The sequence below is a fragment of the Seriola aureovittata genome, chromosome 4, assembly GCF_021018895.1.
Source record: "Seriola aureovittata isolate HTS-2021-v1 ecotype China chromosome 4, ASM2101889v1, whole genome shotgun sequence".
NCBI lineage: Eukaryota > Metazoa > Chordata > Actinopteri > Carangiformes > Carangidae > Seriola > Seriola aureovittata.
The window spans coordinates 8,388,255-8,409,100 of NC_079367.1; the positions used below are offsets into that span (position 1 = coordinate 8,388,255).

Here is a 20,846-nt window from a genome sequence, read left to right on the forward strand (position 1 = left end):
CAAACAGAGACAAAAAGAGATATTTAACCTGTAATATGTTCATATGTTCATTTCGTAAAGGGTTATGTGCCTGTGAGATGGGTTTAGTGATGCTTTCCTGAGGTTTCTAGTCGTTGGATACCAGAGTACAGTGGATTCACTGATTTACTTGGGTGTAAATGGTTTTAGACACAAGTTTTGGTGTAACTTTATTGCTAAAATCTCAAACAGTTAAATTGGAAAGTTTAGTATTTATATGGCCTTAATCCTGTTGATGTTGCTTTCAGTTGGTGTCCAAAAGTATTTTTTTCAGAATCTTTGCGAATATAACTCAGCTGTGATTTAGAGCTCTACCACCTCTTAACATTACCACAAGAAGCAGCTGTATCTGGTTGGTTAGTTTTAAAAAAACAAAACATCATCCATCATCCATCAACCATTTACTTGATTTACGTCAGATAAGGATTAAACGCTGTTCTGAAAAGTTTTTTTAGCATCTAGCAATACTGTAAAAGTCAAATACACAAAAAAACTAAGGGAAACACCAAATGAAAATACGAAAACATAATAGAATAATATAGAATTGTTACTGGGTAGATAGTAAGGTTCTATGTTGACAGTGTAAAAGCTGTAAAATGGAGTAAATCTGCGTCTCTGCACCAATCCTAAAGCACAGCTGGTTTAATGAAAACCTCAGAGCCCCAGGACGTCTTCCTGCACCTTGCAACCCAACAGTGCATTTCCAGCTTCCACACACTCTGCCACAGATGGTGCTGAAAAAAAAGAGAGAAAAACAAGTCAAATAGCTGATTTAACCAGCACATACTGTTAAAAACAACAGCATCAGCATTACTATCATGGTTTTTACCATTCTGAGCACGGAGCCATGACACGGCCTTCATAGCAAGAAGCTCCCACTCCTCCTTAGCATCCATCTTGAAAGCATGAAGCCAGATCAGAGCCAGAATGGTGGCCCACACTTCCTGTGTCACCTAATTCCACAAATCAAAGAAAGTCATGTAAGGACAACAAGTGACAGAAAATCAAAGAGAACAAAGTACATAAAGTATCTCAGGGGAAAATGTAGCCTGTTGGTTCTGAGCAACTTTACTTTAAAACAACATAATAACATGATGCACAAAAATAAGACACTGAAATATTTGATGCAGCCAGGTGGTCACTGTATAATATCAAAACAAATCCCAATATAAATCTGTGTCATTATATTTGACAGTAACCCACCAATGCAGGCTTTGACTTGTCCACCTCCTCGCTGGTCTTTCCCAGTACATCAGCCAGAGCTGGATTAAACAGCCAGGAGCCGGACGCATTCTGGAGGGAAACCACCTGCAGCAAAGAGTCTCTGCAAGGCTGTTTGGGTATGGGTCTTTCAATATCTTCATCATCCAAGGCTGAAGAAAGTACAGCTGAAGCTGATGGGAATGTCATTAGTTTTGCAGGTGTTTGGTCATAAAGCAAAGTAATGCACAAATACATTTTGACTTGATGATGACAAAAACTCAATAAAATATATAACATAAGTCTAGTAATCTTTAGACATTTAATGCAGAAATGTTACATTTTATACCTTTAAAGTTCAGTGTTTGCAGACTTCTACCAAAAACTAAAAAAATGTATTGCACTTTAAATAATATTCATTCCAACAGTGTCTGTAGGAAATCTATACCCAGTTAGAAAATATTGGGTCAAGAAATTATGCATGATGTTTTCATTCAAACACTTTTATACTACAAAATCTTACCTGTATAATAAAGTAAATATTATTTATATACATTTTCAAAATTGTATTTTTTATATATTTTGGGGGAATTTAATGTCTGTTTTTACCCTATGTAGATATGACAGGAAAAGACAAAAGGAGAAAGAGAGATGGGGGGCAACATGCACACAGTCCACTGCCAGATTCAAACCACCATCATTCCAGTTATGCAGCATGCATCTTAACCAGTAGCAACTGGAGCACACCGTATTTCTTTATTTAATATTGTAATATTTACTCCATTTCACTGTCACATTTCACTTTACTAATAAATGGATACACAAACGCATTGGCGTATCCATATATTAATAAAGTATTTTTAGTTTCACATGTACAATCAGAGTGCCCCAGATTTGTTTCTGACTGCCATTGCAGTTTCAGCTCTTACAACACTTATCACAGTGGACAGTTGTTTTGTTTTGTTTTTTCAAATTATGCTATTCAGTATCAGATTTGAATTAAATTATTCAAGTGAATCTTAACCTTTTGAATTTGAATTTCTCAGCTTGAACATTTGTATTGAAAGAATCAAATAATTTACATTTATATTTTTTATTTTTATTTTTGTATTTGTATTTATTATATCATCGCACATACTTCTGCCCATAAGAAATACCCAGAGAAATATTTTACAACAAAATGAATATGAAAATCAGTGTTAGTCTACAAAATGTTTTACTCACTTAAGTCTATTACAGTAATACCAGCATGTTGTGGCAGCTGTTGAAAACAGTTCAGTGAAAATTCAAAGTGCATGGGTGCTTACAACTATTGAGCTGAAGCAGTGAAAGCATCTGATTTGGTTTCCCCATTTTTCTGTGAAGGCTGCCAAGCGTAGCTCCTCTACAACCTTTTGAGAAAGCAGAACAACCAGGTACAGAATGGTTTCTGGATAAATCCACAGGACCCGTGTCACCTTGATGAAAAATGGTGGCATCCAGTGCAATGATATGGCTCTCTAATGTGGGACAATGACAAATGTAGAAAACTGTTAAGGTTATGTGTAGTGGTAAAACAGAGATTTTTCAGCTAATGAAAAAAATGTTTTAACGTGTTTTATTTAATTAGACACAATCTAATGGTTCTTTTGCATGTTATGGGCGTATACGTGCCTCCATGCACACATACATAAAGTACACTCACTGTTCATCCATTTACCGTATTTACAAATGTACAAGTTGTTCAATAATACTCGAAAAAATGTCACAAAAAATGTGTAACAGCTCAACCTTCCTCACTTACTGCTCTAGGCAAGTGCATGTTGTGTGCATGTCAATGACTAACAAAGCATACCAGAGCCAAAACAACTCCTATACAGTATTTCACATTAAAGTTGCAAAAAACAAAGAGAGCAATTCTGCCACTAAAATGTTTTTTTTGTTCAGTGGTTGAATCAACTTACTGTATTTATAGAAATACATTAAGATGTGGGAATAACTCCCATTCAGATTTTTACTTACATCCGAATCTTGCAATCTTGGGTCGAGCACGGGCCTTCAACAATACTTCAAGAAATTAAAAAAAAAAAAAAAAAAAAATTAGTGAATGAAAATATGAACTAAATGACGGGTTTCTGAGCAAGTAGTTAAAATACGTTAAATACTCAAGTTGTTCAAATATCCAAAATAACTTCATATAACGTAATAAGTGAGACTTTTTAAATACAAGTACATGCAGGTATGTGAACTTATCTTCAAATCAAATGCAATAATAACAATGATTTGTAAATTTGTGAATGAGTAACGATTTTTATAACGTGACAGCATTTGCATTGAGATTGTCTTCTACACCAATGACCCAAAACACGATGACCACTCACAGATGAAGCAAATAACATTGATTATCTCGTACCAATGGTGAATGCCCCCTGCTTGTAGTCAGTGTGTTGGATGTAGGAGAAATGATCAGGTATAAAGACCTGATAGAGCCAGACTACTGGGCTGGAGCATCTCTAAAGCGGGAAGACTCATGCTCCCAGTCGGCAGTGTTGAGTGCGTACCGACAGTGATCTGAGGACCGGTGACAAGATGTTAGGGGATGTGCTAGAACAAGTCAAATCTGCAACGGCTCCCCCTTGCAACTTGCAGGACTTAAAGGATCATCTGCTAACGTCTTGGGGCCGGACAGGTGCAAAGGGCACCTTCAGAGGTCTGGTAGACTACAAGCCTTAGCGGCACGCAAAAGACCATGGGTTGTCAAAATGTCATGGGTCATCAGTGTATCAGACTCAGCCTTGGTCACCAATAGTAACTTTAAAGCAGTGGGTGATACAGTATTAGTTTTTCATTTGCTACTGAAAAAGCACTTACCGGGTGTTGGAATATTTCTGCGCACCAGAGGTCCTTGAATCGGCTTGCTATTGCCTTTATTGACAACAATGAAGGCAGTGTAGGAACTGCTGACCCCTGATTGGACACTGAGCTCCACCACCTTCTTCTTCACTCCTTCATCTTGCTGTCCTCTGTGTTCTCTCTCTTCCATCTCCAGGGAGCGAATCAGAGTCCGAGCACCCAACCTGTGGACTGTTAATCTGCAGATAGGACAGAGGAGTGAACACAGGTAGAGATGTGCAGTATGTCTAGCTAATCATGTATTTGTTATGGTTAGGCTGTTTCCTTTCGTCATTCCCTGAGTTTTCCTGCCATTTTCCCCTCTATCATCGCGCAGCATCCAGCCTGCTGCAGTATTTAAACCCTGAAACTTCCCTGCAGTCTTTGCCAGATCATTAAGTGTAATCACGTGGTTCATCATCCCGGTCTCTCCAGTCGTCTGCCACAACCAACTCTGTAATTCCAGTCCTTGCCGTTTCCTCCGCCATATGCTTGCCCTGCTAAACAAGCTCCATCTCTTCCAACAATCCAGCCTCCCCCACCCCACAAGTCTTCAGTAAAACTGCATTTAAATTACTAACTGTCTTCTTGTCTGTATTCTGCATTTTGGGTCATAACATGTCCAATTTATGTTTTGCTGTACATGGTAGCATGACAAAGTTTAATTGTCTTTATTTTTAGAGCAATAACTATATTATATACTATTTTCCCATCTAAATAGTTGAACTCAAAATTTGGAATAGCACTGTCTGACCAAAAACTGTTTTACCCAGAGTCCTCTGCAGGTTTGAGATTGAATGGGAGCGGGTTCTGAGAGGGATGACCTGCCAGGCTGTACTTCACCATCACACAGCCCTGTGCTGCCTCTGAACTCTGAGAAAGCATTACAGTGTTAGAAACCATAGTAATTGCTATAACTACATGCTGCACAGAAATGCTCAGAATTAGTTTAACAGAGTCTGCTGCTTCCTGATCTACAGCAGTGTGATGACTTCAAATCATTATATTAATATAGCTGAATGCTGAAACAAATCAGAGCAGAGAGGTAATTCACTATGAGATGGTGCTGCTCCTACCTGCCCAGTGAGCTGGGCATAAACCAGTGACCTTTGACCCTGGAAAAGTGCTGTGATTGGTGGAGAGAGAGCAGTGGCAGACACTCCTTTTGGTAAATCCCATGTGACTGTGATGTCCACAACTGCTGGCTGCAGAGCAAATCGCAGTGACTGCATCACCTGGTGGGAGAAAAGACTTTCCACTGAGCTTTTACTTAATGAAACCATGATTTCTGTATAAATACAAATCTGCTGTTGCATATTTTAACTTGACAGCTTTGCTATGTTTATATCTTTCTTACTTTAGGTTGCATCCTGTCAGTCTCTGTGATGAATTGAGCATGACCTCCTCCTTCCTTGGCCAACCCATTGATAAGAGCAGAGCTGGCCCCTTCCCCAATCCCAAAGGAGAAACACCTGCAATACAGTAGTTTTGTTTTTAACACACAAAGCACTACAACATGAGACATACTGTGAGCGTGTGTTTTTGTTTCACCTGTGGGAACCTGAATTCTTCTTCACCAGATTTATCACTTCTTTGGTGTTGAACACCTCGCCGTCAGTAAAGACAAAGAGCTAGGGAGGAGAGTTTACACAGGAGTTACATAACATCACACCCAGACACATGCAGCATGTGTTAGGATGCTGCTGCAGGAACACAACTGCTTTCTATGGTGAAGTGTAAAGAATGACAAAAACCTGTTAGTCCAGTTAAAAAACAAACAGTAGGAAGTTCTGCACTGAATTGGTATGGTATTATTAAAGACAAAAGCCATATCTAAAATACACATACGTTACTAGTCAAAAGTTTGGACACATGGTAAGTGAATGGGAACATGTGTCCAAACTTTTGACTGGTAATGTATGTTAAAGACAACCTGTTTAAAATGTTAACCGTGTGTGTGCAGTGTGTGTTTTACTTGTCTTGGCTGACTGGGAATGCAGGGCTGGCTGTAAATATGTTTGAGGGGCTTCAGGATCTCTGTTCCTCCCAAATTAGCCTCCATCAGCTCAACCTTCTTCAGAGCCTCTTCCATAGAGCTCTGGCTGTACTCCACACTCTTACTGCCATCACAAAATATTTGAACATACGCACCAAGGCAATCACACATATACAAGCACTAAAAATAAAGACAGGAAGGTATTAAACTGAGTGAAATGAGGGAGTCACTTACGGGAAGATGTGTTCAAAACTGGACCCAAAACTGTAGATGTTGAAATAGCAGCCCATTGGTAAGCTCTTCAACAGGAGCAGTAGAGTATCCTGACGTAAGCAGAGGAAAAATATTGAAGGTTACTCTGTGAAAGGGACACTATGGATGATTTTATGATTGAGTTAGCACTTGCTGAATACCCTGGCACTGCTAATGCGAGTCTGTTGACCCCTGCCGTTGTTCATACGTGAACCCATACTCCCAGATCGATCCATCAAGAGCACAAACTCTCCACATGAGGCGACTGAAGACATCACAGACTGGGGGAACTCAGGGTACAGACTCAGCATCAAGACTGGATCACCCATCAGAGTGCCTGAAACACATATTATTTATTCTAACATGTAACTTTCTATTCTAACAGAGTAACAACTTCTCTAATTTGCACTCACCAGTCTTGGCTGTGGTCTGTCCTGCCTCCACCACAGCAGTGGGCTGGTGGGCATCTTTGTAATAAATCAACAGTTCAACATCTCTGTCAAACTTGTGTCCTGCAGCCAACTTCACCTGCAGTTCAAAAAACACACTCATGAACTTCATTAAAGTAATATGTTTTGTTCTTAGCACTGAGGAACAATCGCACACAGCAGACACATTAACAGTCTACCTACCGTGGCCTGGGTCTGCTCTGTGTTGAGGTGCTGGAGAGGGTCCAGGGAACAGTTGGACTCTACTTTAGAGACTGGACGAGGAGAGGACACTCGGGCGGAAAAAGACAGACTGTAGGGAACCAGAGAGGCTGGAACAGAAGTCACCTGGACACTGGCACCTTCACTACCTCCACTTCCTGTGAAAAAGTTAGCAATCCTAAACTTACAGACATCTTACATTTAAGCATCTAACGTAAATCATAGCTACCAGTCAAACTAAAACAAGACAAGTCTACAGTTTTGCTAGCAGCTGTCTAAGGCTGTACTCAAGTATATTCTTTAGCTAAATGCTAATGGTAGCATGCTAACAGACCCATGTTTAGCAGCAGAAATCTTTACTTTGACTTGCTGGTCAGAGGATAAGACAATAGGATTCATCTTCTGGACGATATATGTACCAATGCATGGATGGCAGTCCATGTGGTGAAAGTACTGGCTGGTTTTCCTACAATGTTTTCCAACAGTGTTTCACCCTCAAAAATCCCAGATGCTTTACAGCACAGCACAACTGCCAGATGTTCTGTTGGTGTATTTCACAATGGTTTTTAACTTCCACCTGTGTGTGAATGGTGCATTTGGTAATTGATGCTTCCACAGAAACACAAAAAACCAGTTTGGCGTTCACTAAATTAAAGTGTTGGCTGCATTTCTTACCCTGAGGTTGGTAGCGAGGGTTGAGCACAGCAGGCAGACAAAACCTCAGCCCGTCATCAGCCTGCACAGCCAGCTCAGTGACGTACTCCAGCCGGATGGAGGCGCTCTCTCCTGGAGGCAGACTGCCCACACTCAGGGTAAATATATCTGGACTCTGCTCACTCTCCTCCAACAGGAAGGCCTGCTGACCAGAGCTCAGCGCATCATCATACTCCTCACGAGCCTGGAGCACAGATGACACATGTCAGCAACATTCACCATGTTTATTTTTCCTTTAAGATCCATTACAGTGAGTAAGCATTTACTGTCCAGCTCACCTGCTGTTTCTCCTTCACCTCAGCTACAATCTGTGTCTGTCCGATCTTAGCACTGAAATGACAGACAGCAGCATCTCCAGGCAGAGGGAAGACAAAAACAGCCTCTACTGGTTTGTCCTCCTTGTTCTCGTAGGTCAGGGTGGAGACCACTGTAGCCACATGGTCCCTGACCTCCAGCTCCACCTCGATGCTCTTCAGAGGAACTGACCGAGAAATGGAAGGAAAAACAATGGACACAGACAAACAGAAAATAGTATTTACAATGATTGATGATTAAGGTTCCCAAATTGCTGGATTCTCTCCTTTCCCCCAAGTGTGAATATGTATACTTTATCAATTTTAAAGATGTTTTGAAAAACCCTATGGACCAAAAACTGACTCACATGGACAAATATCAGCACACACAAGTCAATTCACACCCACAATCATTCTTACACATGTTGAAATATCGACACTAAGGCCTTAAATAAGCAATATTTAAAATTATCAGTAAATCAATAAATTTCTTAATTTCAGTACTAGACAACCGAAGTTACAGGAGCTGAATTTAAGGTCTTCAAATTACGCATTCGGTTATATATGAATCCAAATGAAATTAGCAAATCTTCACATTTCAGATGGGCTAATCAGTTCTAATCTGATCAATTTTTAAGAATCTGAATAGACAGCACTATTTAACAGACTACAATGGGAAAAAATACAGACACAGAATCTGTATTTTGTTACTGCAAGTTAATATGGTTAATCAGTCGGTTCTCTGTGAGAGGCTGTGGGTATGAAGAAAAGTTAGTAAATCAACTTTTTACATGAGCAAAACCTAATATACAAAATAGATGTGTTGTCTGACAGCACTGTACCTGGTGCTTTATTGGCAGTAAGCAGGCCACAGCAGTTCACCATCATGTCAGCTCAACAGGTAACAAAGTCTGTAAAAATAAAAGAAATTAAACTTTATATACGTCTATATGAAACTATGTATTTTTTATTATTATTATTTCTTATATTTAAAGTGCATGGTGGTTTACAAGATGAGTTTTTGCTTTTTATATAAGATGAATCACAACATGGCGTGTGTGAGCTGTTAGAGTAGAGGGATCACACCAAAGAAGTGATGGTTAAAAAGACCAACGTAACTTACAATAATACCCAACAATGTGTAATATTACTGTTATTTGTTTGTGGCAGAAACTGTTACCTTACTGTCTTTTGTCAAAATGACAGATGTGACTCAACTGAAGGAAAATCTGTGCATCTGCGCAAAAGCAGAGCACTGTTCACCTGGTGTATAATAATACACGTGTACAGCATGCAGTAGGTTCAACATACAGTACATAGACATCTTCACCTATACACTATACAGTCAATAAAGGTGACTTTTAAGCATATTCCAATAATGAAAACAATTCATCCGAGGCATACCTTTACGTAGAAAGTGTACCGAGCGCATGAAGTGTCAGCCACGGAGGTTCCTGCCTGACCTATTTACAGTCAAATTCATGACACGCCTACTACCTACGCTCGGCTGGTGCGCCCACGAGGCAGGTCGAGTCGCCCTGTTACTTGCATTCTTCTATCTACCACTGACCTTTTCCCAAACCTACTAGCTAACGCTCAACTTATTGCTAATCCGTGCACGTGTTGTTAATAATCACGATACATGAATTAAGTCAAGTTATTTCACAATAGTTCAGTCATTCAGTTCCTACCGCCTAAAAGACAACGCACACTCAAATATAATGAGCAGTAAATCTAAATTGTGCACACCGATGAATAAATAAAGATGATACATTAGATTCTCAGAAGTCGGACACTAAATAATAAAAAAAATAAAATGATGGACTGACTTATTTCGGAAGAAATCTCAGTGGCATGTCATCAGCTTGGAGACGCTTCAAAAATGCTCAGCGTTAATGTGGCATACTCTGGATCCCTGCATGCTTTCTTCCAGTGGTCCACAATAATAAAATAGAACAGAAGTGCAGTCAGAGAGCACAGACCTCCGTCAAACAACATAAACCAAAATTCTGAGAAAAAAAAAATTTAAATTCAAAGAATATGATCCAGATCTGCCCCAGAATTTAATGGGTTCCTACCTCGGCCCTGCCCCGTCTACCCACCTGGTTCGGTACAAATCAGTTCAATACTTTTTGTTTAATCCTGCTGACAAACAAACAAACAGACGGACAGACACAGCTGAAAACCCCCTTAGTGGAAGTAATAAAAATATATTTCAAAATCATTGAGTGAGCCCTGCTGTCATGTGCTCTGTGGTTTTTAAGAACCAGTTAGTAGATGAAAATATGTTCACAACAAGTTGGAAGCCTAATGTATATATTTTTTTTTTTTTTATGTCTGTTCAACAAATAGGATGGAAGGATAGCAAAAGTAAATACTGAATTTCGTTTTGTTCAAATGATGCCTTTAATTCCTGGCAGTTTTTTTCTGTCTAGCTGTGCCTTCATATATTTAAACGTGATATGTATTTTCCGATGTCTGATGAGGTTTGAGGGTTTTCGGAGTAACTGGCATCAGCAATGTATTGGCATAAAAACTCCCCCACAACTGTAAAAAGTGGAGGGCAAGTGGTGCTGATAGCTATCACAAGATGAGAGCAGTAAAAAGACACCCGTTGGAAAATGGGAAGTAACTATCCAAATCAGGACCTTCATTATCATTGTTGCAGAGAGTGAGTTCTGCAGTCTGTTATGACTAAATTAATGCTTCTATACACAGAAAAATACCAGGAGCAGTTCTTATAAACACACAGAGAATATGTTAGCATAGCAAGAGTAGACCTATTATAATATGTAAAGTAATGTATGTGGTTGATGTGACAGTAAAACTGGGTCATGTGAATCTTCTTGCTGAAGCAAAACCAGTGTGAAAATCTATCAACCCAGAATAAAAGTGGGTTACCTTACCGCAGGTAAACAGGAAACATGCACTAACCACCTGCAGCTATCTTCCAGTAAATTGGGAAGTTCAAAGAAGTATGACCTCTGGTTGTTCTAAATGTTTTCACCCATCACCCTGCTTCTGTAGGTGTGTGTGATCAAGCTTCCCAACAATCTACTTTCACTTTCTGAGAGAAACAGTGGGTTTTTTTGTGGCTTGCTCACGAGTTGGAGTGAGACATACACACAACTACAGACACAAAACATTCTTCTTCTCTCTTTGTTTCTCTTTCACCCCATAACTAAAATGGGAACAAATATTTTTGCTCTGGAAAACTAGTTTAAGTCTTAAAAGGTGGTTGAGAAGCTGCCAAATCCCTGAAACAACACAAGACCAAAGCTGAAAAATACCCCAATCATTTAGTCCATGTCCTTTTACCACATTCAGTCACACAAACTGAAGTTCAGCATTGTCACAAGCGTTGGCTAGCAACTGATGCCCTTCTTTGAACAGCCATTAGAAATGCGGGTAACTATGGAGAGAGGAAGGGGTTGTAGTGTTTGCAGTTGTGAAAAGCAGTGTTTTTTGGTGTCTTTAGGAAAAGCGGGAGTGATGGAGGGAGAGAGGGCAGGGGGGGTTGGGGTAGGCCTTAAGTTGAACACCCTGACTGGTAATATATGCAGCCCTATTGTGGTGAATCAATGCACCATGCAATAATGGGGGGTAAGGAGGGGTACAAGGCTGTAGGGAAGCTATGACGGGATGTCCTCTGCCTCATGGTGTGCCCCCCTCACTAAGAAACACACCCAAGACCGTGCCGTGTCAACTAGACTCTCATCCGAGCTTCTTTCATTCATATCTTGGTTGTTATTTTTCTTACCGAGGAGCCAGCCAGAGACAAGAGCCCATGGTCAGACAAATGTGAAGACTCAATAATTTTGTCACACAGACAAGAATGCTGTGATATCAGGGGCCGTTTCCTCTGTTAACAAGTTGTGGTTCTAAGTTGTTATATGAACATACATTTGTGGCGTTGCTGTGCGCTGTGACTGTGGTGTCTCAGCTTAATGCGCGTCTCAACCAAGTCTAAAGAGGAAGAGTCTGACAGGATGAACTGAGGTAAGAACATTTTTATTTTGTGTCGAAAAACTTAGATTAAAGGTACAACTATAACGAAGTGTTTGTAGTTGTCTGGTAATATACAAACAGAGGTTGAAAAAATAATGAATACAGCATGTACTAATTTGTGCAATTAAAAAATGACTCATATTCTTGTTGATATTCTTTCACTGCGATGAAGGAGGAAGTTTGGTGCAAAGCTAAGCTCTAGTTAATACACTGTGCGTACATGCATCAGTAATGGGCAAACTAAGCAATGATAAGAAGTACGCAAACTATACAGGTTAAACACAAAAAAATGTATCAGATCAGAAAGTGATTGATAGGAGGAATCTTTGTGTTCTCAATTTAAGGCCCCACACCGATCAATTAAAAGTGATTTGCTGAATGGACGCTGGCAGAGTGGAGGGAGCAGTTGTTTGTGGGCCTCATGCTTTGTTTCAGTGTCTCCCTTGTGAAATCATAAGACTATGAGAACAAAACCAAAGTATTGTATCTGAATAAAGTGGACAAAGAACAATAGGAGCCTCTGTACAGACAAGGCTGAGAAAAATGTGAGAGAAGGTTTTAGGGGGGGGGGGTGTTATAAGGAGTGGGTGATGACAGAAAAGGACACATGGATGACTGGCACAGACTGATCAAATCAGCACAAAACTTTACTGAACAATAGGAGTCGGGTCAATTCATAACCATCTATTTAATAAGCAAGAATTGATTTTATGTGACAAAATCATGAATCATTAAAGAACTCTCTTGGTAATGTCGGTTCAGTTCAGCTAAATGTTGTTTGATGTTGGAACATTATTTTCAACATGCATCCATAAAAGGCAAAGCAACTAAAATAGCTTTGAAATTTTATAGCTCAAATTTATTGACGCTACACACGGAAGTGTAATGTGACAGGTGTTGCTTGACAAACCTGACCTGACTCTGCAGTTCCCATCTGCTGTACAGAGCATTTTAGCATCTATTTAGGTCTATACCATGTGCTATGCCTATTAAATTGCCTTAAAGTTGGATACAAGAGTGTATTTTGTATTGCAATTTACTGCAAAACCCATGGTTTTATTTTATTTTATGCAGGTACGATGTGACCTACTCAGCCTATCTCCAGGACATAATGTCAACAGCCAGAGGAAGAATCTGGGAGGAGAGTGGGAAACCATTGTACTGGTTTATTCTCGCTTACCTCCTCCTTCTGGCTCTACCATGCTTGGGTTTCCTCCCCAATTTTTGGTCTCGAGTGTTAACGCTGTCCTTCGACTCGCACACGCACCAGTACATGACGGAGCAGGCCATTCTCAACGTCACCTTGGAGACTCTAAAGAGCACCAAAAAACACCAGGGAAACCATGCACAGGAACAGGTGAGCTGATGTGTATTTACTGTGCGTCCAGTATAAAAGAGTCATTGAGGTCAATCATATTATCCATGTGATATCGAGCACTGAACTACTTCTCGTTCCAATGATGGTAAAAATCAGCCTGTGTCCCTCCCAGACCAGACTAGGCCGTGGCTTCTGGAGAGCTGTGGGAGAAGTGGTGAAGTCCAACGCTGCCATGGACTTCCTGATCTCCACCAGGTCCGACCCGGTGTACCACTTTGATTCAGAGCGTGTGGACAGTGCCATGGTGATGTTACAGCAGTTGTGGGCTCAGACTCTGCGCTCAGTACAGGCCGAAGAGTACCAAAGTGCTCACCACAGCTTGGGCCAGCTATTCCACTCCCTGCAGGTACACAGATGTGATTGATGAAGATGTGAAGATGTGATATACTGTAACAGTGGTAATTAGTTACAATTTATATATTAGCTTACTTCTGAACAATACTGTTTTCCAATTTAAGAACAATCTTTTTAAGTACTCATACATAAACATAATAAAACAGGTAAGGCTTTGTCTTTCATACATGTGTTTTGCCAGGACTTCTACAGCCACAGTAACTGGGTGGAGATGGGCCAGCACTCCATATACCTGCACCTGCTGCAGCCAGAGGAGCCTGCCATCCCTGTGGCTAAAGGTAATTCATATTCATATCTGTGATTACACTACTGCCCACTTCATCACATCAAAACCTGATCGTGGCATGACGATCTTACAAAGCATCTCTTCACAAAATCAGTTACTCAAGTTACTGACTGCAGATGTTTGCCTCATGGTGTCGATTGTGTATCATGATTAATATCACGATAAAGATCTCCCAGAACACAGTTTTTATTTGGGTTCATTAAAAGGAAAAACATTTATTGTACTCCAAATCAAAACATAAGGCCAGATATGGTTAAACAAAAACAAATTTGGGGAATTTTCCAACATTTGCTGTACATTAATTCATGATGTGCCAACTAGTGTTGCTGACTAAAACCATAAAGCTAAACAAACTAGATGACAAGTCAATAGTTTGTCAGTGGAAAGGCAGGTAATCTGGCTGGTTCAACAACCACACCTAACAACACAGACATTCTGGCAACTACAACAGTGGACACTCTGACTATGTAATGTATACATACTGAGGATAATGGCTAAAGAAAAACAAGTCTACAGACACATGGCTGATCAGCTGATGGGCAGAAGGAGGAAACACAGCTAGTGGTTTAGCTTTCATTTTTAGGGAATTAGTTCTATACCGTATAAATTCAGTTTTAAACATCAATTGTTTCAGTCATTTTCACTCACTATCACTGTTTGTGCCTTGCTCTTTAACATGTTGCATGGCCAGTACAACTGACTGAAATCTTAACAGGCGAATGACCAGTGCCATGGTTTTATTATTTATTTATTTATGATGGTAAAACTAAAAATGCCATCTACCTCACAGTTCCAATGTACTTGACCTTAAACCTGAAAAGTAATGTGAAGCCTTTTAACACGTTTTAACTCAGAATGGTAGACATTCCCTGTGACCAATCATTTGCCGGATAACTTGTAACAAAATATAGCTGTTGCATACTGTACCAAATCCTCACACAGCGTACTTGATGGTGAAGAAAAGACCTTCAATCCAAACAGTAAAAACCCAAACAAAGATGATTGGAAAGTATCAGTTTTGTATAAATTAAAAAAAAAAAAAAAAAAAAAAAAAAGGGCATACAATAAGGATTTGGAGCTTTAACGATGATAAACTAAACCCTCACTCTTTCTGTCCACAGAGGACACCCCTACCTGTATGGAGTGCTTCAGTATCACCTGTCGAAACAACCTTCTGCCAAGACTGACAAACACACAGCAAGGCCTCCAGCAGCTCACCACTGGCTACTTCAGCACTGACCATCTAAAACCTCAGGGTATGCTAGTCCAGCTTCAGCCACCAACAGCTGCAGTCCTGCCAAAAAAAACAACAACAAAGGAACGTGTGAATTAAAATCAAAAGCATTTTCCACACAGAATGTTTTCATGGCTTATTTTTACTTTTCAGGTAAATGTAGTCATGGGGGTATTCTGGACAGTAGCCGCTTTATGGGGGCTAAAGGGGGCATCAACAAGGACAGCACCTCACCTCTCTTCTCCCCTCACCATTACCTCCATGTGGAAGCTGCCACTTTGGCCACTGAGGCCACCCTGAGTGTACTGAGAGACCTCAGGGACACTGTTGGTCACGAAACCTTCCTCCGGTAACTTTAAACCACTGTTACAATTGTCTGAATAGAAAACACATAATAATATGCAGCAGGGTCCAAAAGTCTGAGACCATTTTCCCATTCAGCTTCCCAAGTATATGTTGCAAATGTCAGCTGATGATGGTATGTAGTATGTTTTTATGATCCTTCTAAACTTCTTTTGACAGGTTCTTCAGTGTGAAGCAGGTCCCTGCACTGGTATTCGTCATGGACACCACAGGTAGCATGTTTGAGGAGATCACTGCTGCTCGCCTCCGGGCTCACACCATCATCCAGAGCCGAGCCAACAGCCCTGGGCAGCCTGGCACCTTTCTACTTGTGCCCTTCCATGACCCAGGTGAGGGATATCTGTCACAGTTTGGAAAGAAAATAGTACTGTACAGAGCTGGAAAAATCTGCCTGAAGAGCTGGGCTAAAAAGTCATATGTTTGACCTCTTTCTATTATGGCCAAAAGCATATACCACAATACACTACTACTGCACAGGAGAGAAAAAAAACAAACACCTTTTGTGGCTCCAGAGGCAACCATGCAAAATTTGATACTGCCTGAAGTGATGTCATTTGAGTCAGTGTTGGTCAGGAATGAACACTACAAAGTTGCATTAGTGGTGTTAGAAAGAAGCAAGCTTACCGAGGCTACATAAGCCACTAGTGGTGTTATACACCCAAATCTCTGACCAAACTCTCGATATCTCTGGCTCCGCTGCATTGTTATTTCAGAAAACGTCTGTGGCTGTTACTTACCATCTAACATTTCTGGTCTACTGTGCTCTGCAGGTGTAGGACCAGTGTATGAGACCAATGACCCAAACCAGTTTATGCAACACATGGAGAACCTGATGGCGCTGGGAGGAGGAGACGAACCAGAGATGTGTCTCTCTGCCATTCAGGTAACTTTATAAGCTGTTGGTTTTGTTGGACTCGAGGTGAAGTGATCAGGTACAGTGGGGTCCAAGCAGCATGTGTGAATTGTAAGCACATGTGGCAGCTGATTTCACATTTCGCTGTGTGTTTACAGTTGGCGCTCACTCACAGTCCACCACTGTCAGAGATATTTGTATTCACTGATGCCTCCCCTAAAGATGCCCACAAGTTTGACACGGTGAAGGCACTCACACTTGAGAAACAGAGCAAGGTAGGTTTCTCAAGATTATTCCTCTCAATAAAAGATTTGTCATCTTCAGTATTGTACACATGCGGTTAGTCTGAAGACACTGAGCCATGGTTTTACTGGGATACGTTTGAATATAACATCTCAGACTTAAAGGTTTCACCTAATGATATTAACAATTCAAATTTTCAAGTCAGGAAGTCATTATCTACGTCTGCAGATGCTGCTTATATTGCTTCAAATAGGAGGAAGAGTATTACGTACATTGTGCATGTGCATTTTTCTTTCTGAGATGAATTGGGAAATTAAATGTGTCTTATCTTACATCCGGTGCATTTACTGTGGACAGACACTGTGACAAGCGAGAGGACAAGTTGTATTTTGGGCACATTTCTTTCAGCTCAACCATCGCTCAAGTTCCAATCTGATTTTCCCACAGGTGACATTTCTCCTAACTGAAGACCCCAAATATACAGAGACCAGAGGGAGGAGGAAGAGAAGGAGGAGAAAGAGGAGGAGTGGGGAAGTTTTGTCCCCTGATCGTTTCTCTCTTTACTCTTCCCTGTCCTCCCTGTCAGGAGGATTGACTATATTCACCACCAACTCTGACATCCACAAGGTCTCTACCATAGTGGAGGATTACACAGCTGCTGACAAGGTACAAGACTAAGATCCTTTTTAATGGGGATAAACATTTTAATCGTTTTTTTCTCCTGCTTTCCTACCTTGATAATTATCTCACAAGCCTTCAGATTTATCTCGTGGCCCATTATGGGTTTCCCGACAACTCAGCTACATCATTACTAATGAGTCTCTGGTTCATATTCCTATTAACAATCTGCCCACTGACTTTTGGTGCCAATTGGAGGCAAGCATTAAATCGCTCCATAGAGCTGACAGGAACTGCGGGGTTTGGTAATATCTGTGTGTCATCACTTTCACATAAAAGTTGTTGTGTGATCCATTTTCATTATAGAAATGTTGACTATCTCTTTGAAGTAGAAACATCAGTTATCATTGAGATATGTTCAGCACATTTTTTCTTCCTTACTCCCCAGGTGACCCTACTCCATGTGGAGAGTGCCCAGGAGTTGATGTCCTCCCATTGCTTCAGAGTTGACAGCTCAGTAAAAAATGTCACCCTACATGTCACTGGCATTCTGACAGAGTGTATCCTTACCAATCCTTCAGGTACATCTAGGGCAGAGTTATAGGGTATACAAGTATAAACTGGAAGATAAATCTAGGCAGCATTAGTATTCTGGGAACTACTGTCTGAGTTGCACTTTTGTAATGCTCTTCTATACATTTGACAATAAATTATTTTCCACAATTATTCATCTTTCTCTCCTGTTCAGACCAAAACCAGTCTCTGTTGAGCGAGCAAGGCCCCCTAGCAGAGTTGGAGCACTTTGAGGGTCTGTACCGTATCAGCCTGCTTCCCCCTATACAGCCAGGCCAGTGGAAAGTCCACGCCAAGAGTGACGGACACCTCACATTCAATGTGATAGGTAAAGAAAAACCGTGCAAGACACTGAGAAAATCCCCCTACAGATAATTATTTGCACATTAGATATTATTAGACTGCACTTTAGATAAAAGGTGTCTTTTGATCTGCACCACCAGGTGACAGCAGTGTAGATTTCCTGTATTACTTTGCCACTGTAACCAATGAGACACACCCAGGTCTGGCCAGAGTGGAGGGCAGTCCAGTAGCAGGTAAGGTATTGATATATAATTGGTGATGCATCAGTGACAGTCAACAGTAAATCTCACACCCAGGGATGTGCCTGCCATCTAACAAAAACACTTTCTACCTTATTTAACTTCCCAGGTGTCCCTGCCTTTCTGGTGCTGGCTGTTACAGGCCTGGCTCCAGAGGACGAGGCATCTTTCACTCATGTGATGCTGCTGGGAGGTCAAGGGGAGACGCTCCAGCAGGTGACGCTGAACTCCTCCTCCTCCTCTTCTTCTTCACCGTCATCCTACTCAGTGGACGAGCTGGTGGGATGGGTGGGCTCTGTTCCCAGCGTTCCCTTCTGTGTTCAACTTACAGGCCGAGACGGCAGAGGAAACAAGCTGGAGAGGGTTTCCACGGAGATGGTGCAGCCCACTCGTGTTCAGATACAGGTAAGCTGTAGTAGTGTTACACAAAACATGGGTTGCTCTGGTAACAAGGAGGTCAATGCTGTGACTCAGTTGTTAAACATGCTTTATGGATGTTAATTTCTCTCTTCTGTCGAACATATTCAGGGTTCTTAAATGATGCACCATAAATTTAAATTTTTATTTTTACCTTTTTATTACTCACAATTTTCACCCGATTCTGCAGTTCCTTTTAGCTCTATGGAACATTTTATAGCATCTTCTAGCTAACTGTTTTGACTTCATGGCATGCAACTGTTCCATGACCAACTTTCCATTGAAATTCTGTGTTGGTGAATTTTCTGATTCATACAATTTCATATTTTTGTACCTCAGGTGTTGTCTGTCCCTCACCTGGTACCCGGCCACAGCACAATAGTGGACTTCAACATCCTGAACCACGGCCCGGCCCGACTCTTCAGTCTGAGCATGGATGATGACTGTGGATATCTTCATAAGAGTGGACCTCACAGGTAGGGTAAAAAAAAAAACAAAGCATCTTGCTCAGTCACAGAATGAACAGCAGAGCACTTAAACTGTTGTCTCTTAATAAGGTAATAAAGTAAAATAATTTTGAAGAGATGTACATTTTTAAATCAGAATGGTCGCCATAATTATATGTGTGCTGTCAGAAATGAATAAAGCTTCTAAATAAAGCAAAATTAAGTTTTTAAAGTTTGACTTTCTGTTCCTTAGCTTCCCTGTTGCAGAAAACGGGTCTTTCCATGAGCAGGTGAACATCCACACTCCTGCCACGGCTCAGGCAGGAGCGACTGTCACTCTTACACTCACTGTTCGTGTTCATAACTCTACAGAATCAAATTACGCAGTGACCTACTTGACCGTGGTCCCCCCGGTGAGCATTAACTGAAAACAACCAGGATATAATTCATGCAGAAGTCTACTGTGTTTTTGTGGAGATCACTAATTAATCTCACACACTGATCATCGCTCTGACATCACTTCCTCTTCCTCCTGTAGGATCCTGACACGTCCCCACCATTGTGCTCTGCTGTAGGAGAGCAGTCCACCTGTCCCTCCATTTGCACACAGTCTAGCTGGAGTGCGTCTCTGGTCGTGTCAGACAGAGGGCGCTCCGGCCTCGCTGCCCTCCAGCTAAAGAGGGGTGAAGGCATTCTGACTTTATTCCTCAGCCCACCACCCACAGAGGAGTTCATGGGAAACACCCAGACTGGCACTGACCAACAAGAGGAACACAGGGACATGACAACCAGTGGAAGCCACTACCACCACCACCACCACAAGGCCAGATTAGAGAAGGGAGACTCCCCTTTAAATGTGTCTGAATGGGTCCTCGGATCATCTCAGCCACTGTGGGTGAGGTACACGTCCAGCTGCTGCTCTGCTCAGGCAGAGCTGCTGGTGTGGGATACGGCTGGAAATATGAAGCGCTGCAATCTAACGCCTGGTCAGCAGAGGCAGCTAAGAGACAGGAGTAGAGAAACTAGTGGAGCTGGTCGGATTAAACTCACAGGCATCTTTTTATTGCTCTTAAGCCTGTTGTGGTATCCTCTGCTTTAGCTTGATGTGATTACTAATGTTTTGCAGGTCAAACTAATCTATGTGTTGATCACTGGATCCCAGTATTCCAGACAAGGAGCTCATCAAAGAAGATATAAAGCTTGTCCTTTTATAACGCAAAGAAATGTGTCTTTACTTATTGCTGATACTGATTAAGTGTTTGCTACTGTAATTCTTAAAAAGTGCACTGAATAAAAGAATGAATAATTTGAATATTGCTGTCAATAACTTTGCTACTACACATATATCCATCTACACACTTACACATACATTCATACTCATACACATAATACAAACATTACACACTTACATACGATCATGCATATACTGAAAAATGCCAATAAAAACATTAATATAAAAAAGCAGACACTGACAAGAAACAAGAACACAGCAAAGCCCAATGACTTTTGAAAGACATCTTTTGTGTCTTTCAGTTCT

At 41.0% G+C, this 20,846-nt stretch overlaps 2 protein-coding genes across 5 annotated transcripts; one reads left to right on the plus strand and one right to left on the minus strand.

Moving 5' to 3' along the window:
- Positions 1 to 406: 406 nt before the first annotated feature.
- Positions 407 to 13,309, minus strand: LOC130167886 (von Willebrand factor A domain-containing protein 5A-like). 4 transcript variants are annotated; one of them, XM_056374408.1, is made up of 19 exons: positions 13,183 to 13,309; positions 8,837 to 8,905; positions 7,980 to 8,182; positions 7,663 to 7,885; positions 6,970 to 7,145; positions 6,751 to 6,865; positions 6,499 to 6,674; positions 6,320 to 6,408; positions 6,065 to 6,209; positions 5,641 to 5,720; positions 5,447 to 5,561; positions 5,166 to 5,324; positions 4,859 to 4,962; positions 4,069 to 4,289; positions 3,220 to 3,264; positions 2,526 to 2,609; positions 1,222 to 1,412; positions 848 to 971; positions 407 to 752 (listed from the first exon to the last, which is right to left on the minus strand). In XM_056374408.1, the coding sequence occupies exons 2-19, from the start codon at positions 8,880 to 8,882 to the stop codon at positions 673 to 675; spliced, it is 2,376 nt and encodes a 791-aa protein (XP_056230383.1). In that variant the 5' UTR covers positions 8,883 to 8,905; positions 13,183 to 13,309; the 3' UTR covers positions 407 to 672. The 4 variants fall into 4 exon arrangements, with proteins under 4 accessions (XP_056230383.1, XP_056230385.1, XP_056230384.1 ...); XM_056374410.1 differs by lacking the exon at positions 13,183 to 13,309 and adding an exon at positions 9,824 to 9,993; XM_056374409.1 differs by lacking the exon at positions 13,183 to 13,309 and adding an exon at positions 9,399 to 9,472.
- On the plus strand, positions 11,630 to 20,621 carry vwa7 (von Willebrand factor A domain containing 7). The gene is made up of 17 exons (XM_056374400.1): positions 11,630 to 11,993; positions 13,077 to 13,359; positions 13,493 to 13,726; positions 13,916 to 14,012; positions 15,142 to 15,276; positions 15,408 to 15,603; positions 15,777 to 15,946; positions 16,388 to 16,500; positions 16,629 to 16,745; positions 17,161 to 17,379; positions 17,780 to 17,912; positions 18,080 to 18,232; positions 18,348 to 18,440; positions 18,556 to 18,851; positions 19,203 to 19,339; positions 19,563 to 19,722; positions 19,848 to 20,621. Exons 2-17 carry the CDS (start codon positions 13,114 to 13,116, stop codon positions 20,406 to 20,408), a joined length of 3,060 nt encoding a protein of 1,019 aa, XP_056230375.1. The 5' UTR covers positions 11,630 to 11,993; positions 13,077 to 13,113; the 3' UTR covers positions 20,409 to 20,621.
- Positions 20,622 to 20,846: the final 225 nt, after the last annotated feature.

Coding starts and splice junctions, on each gene's coding strand:
- vwa7 (XM_056374400.1), top strand. CDS start 13,114: ATGTCAACAGCCAGAGGAAGAATCTGGGAGGAGAGTGGGAAACCATTG. Junction 13,727..13,915: donor AGCTATTCCACTCCCTGCAG/GTACACAGATGT, acceptor GTGTTTTGCCAG/GACTTCTACAGCCACAGTAA. Junction 18,441..18,555: donor GGAGGGCAGTCCAGTAGCAG/GTAAGGTATTGA, acceptor TTAACTTCCCAG/GTGTCCCTGCCTTTCTGGTG.
- LOC130167886 (XM_056374408.1), bottom strand. CDS start 8,882: ATGATGGTGAACTGCTGTGGCCTGCTTACTGCCAATAAAGCACCAG. Junction 7,886..7,979: donor AGGTGAAGGAGAAACAGCAG/GTGAGCTGGACA, acceptor TCTGTGCTCCAG/GCTCGTGAGGAGTATGATGA. Junction 5,325..5,446: donor CTGACAGGATGCAACCTAAA/GTAAGAAAGATA, acceptor TTCTCCCACCAG/GTGATGCAGTCACTGCGATT.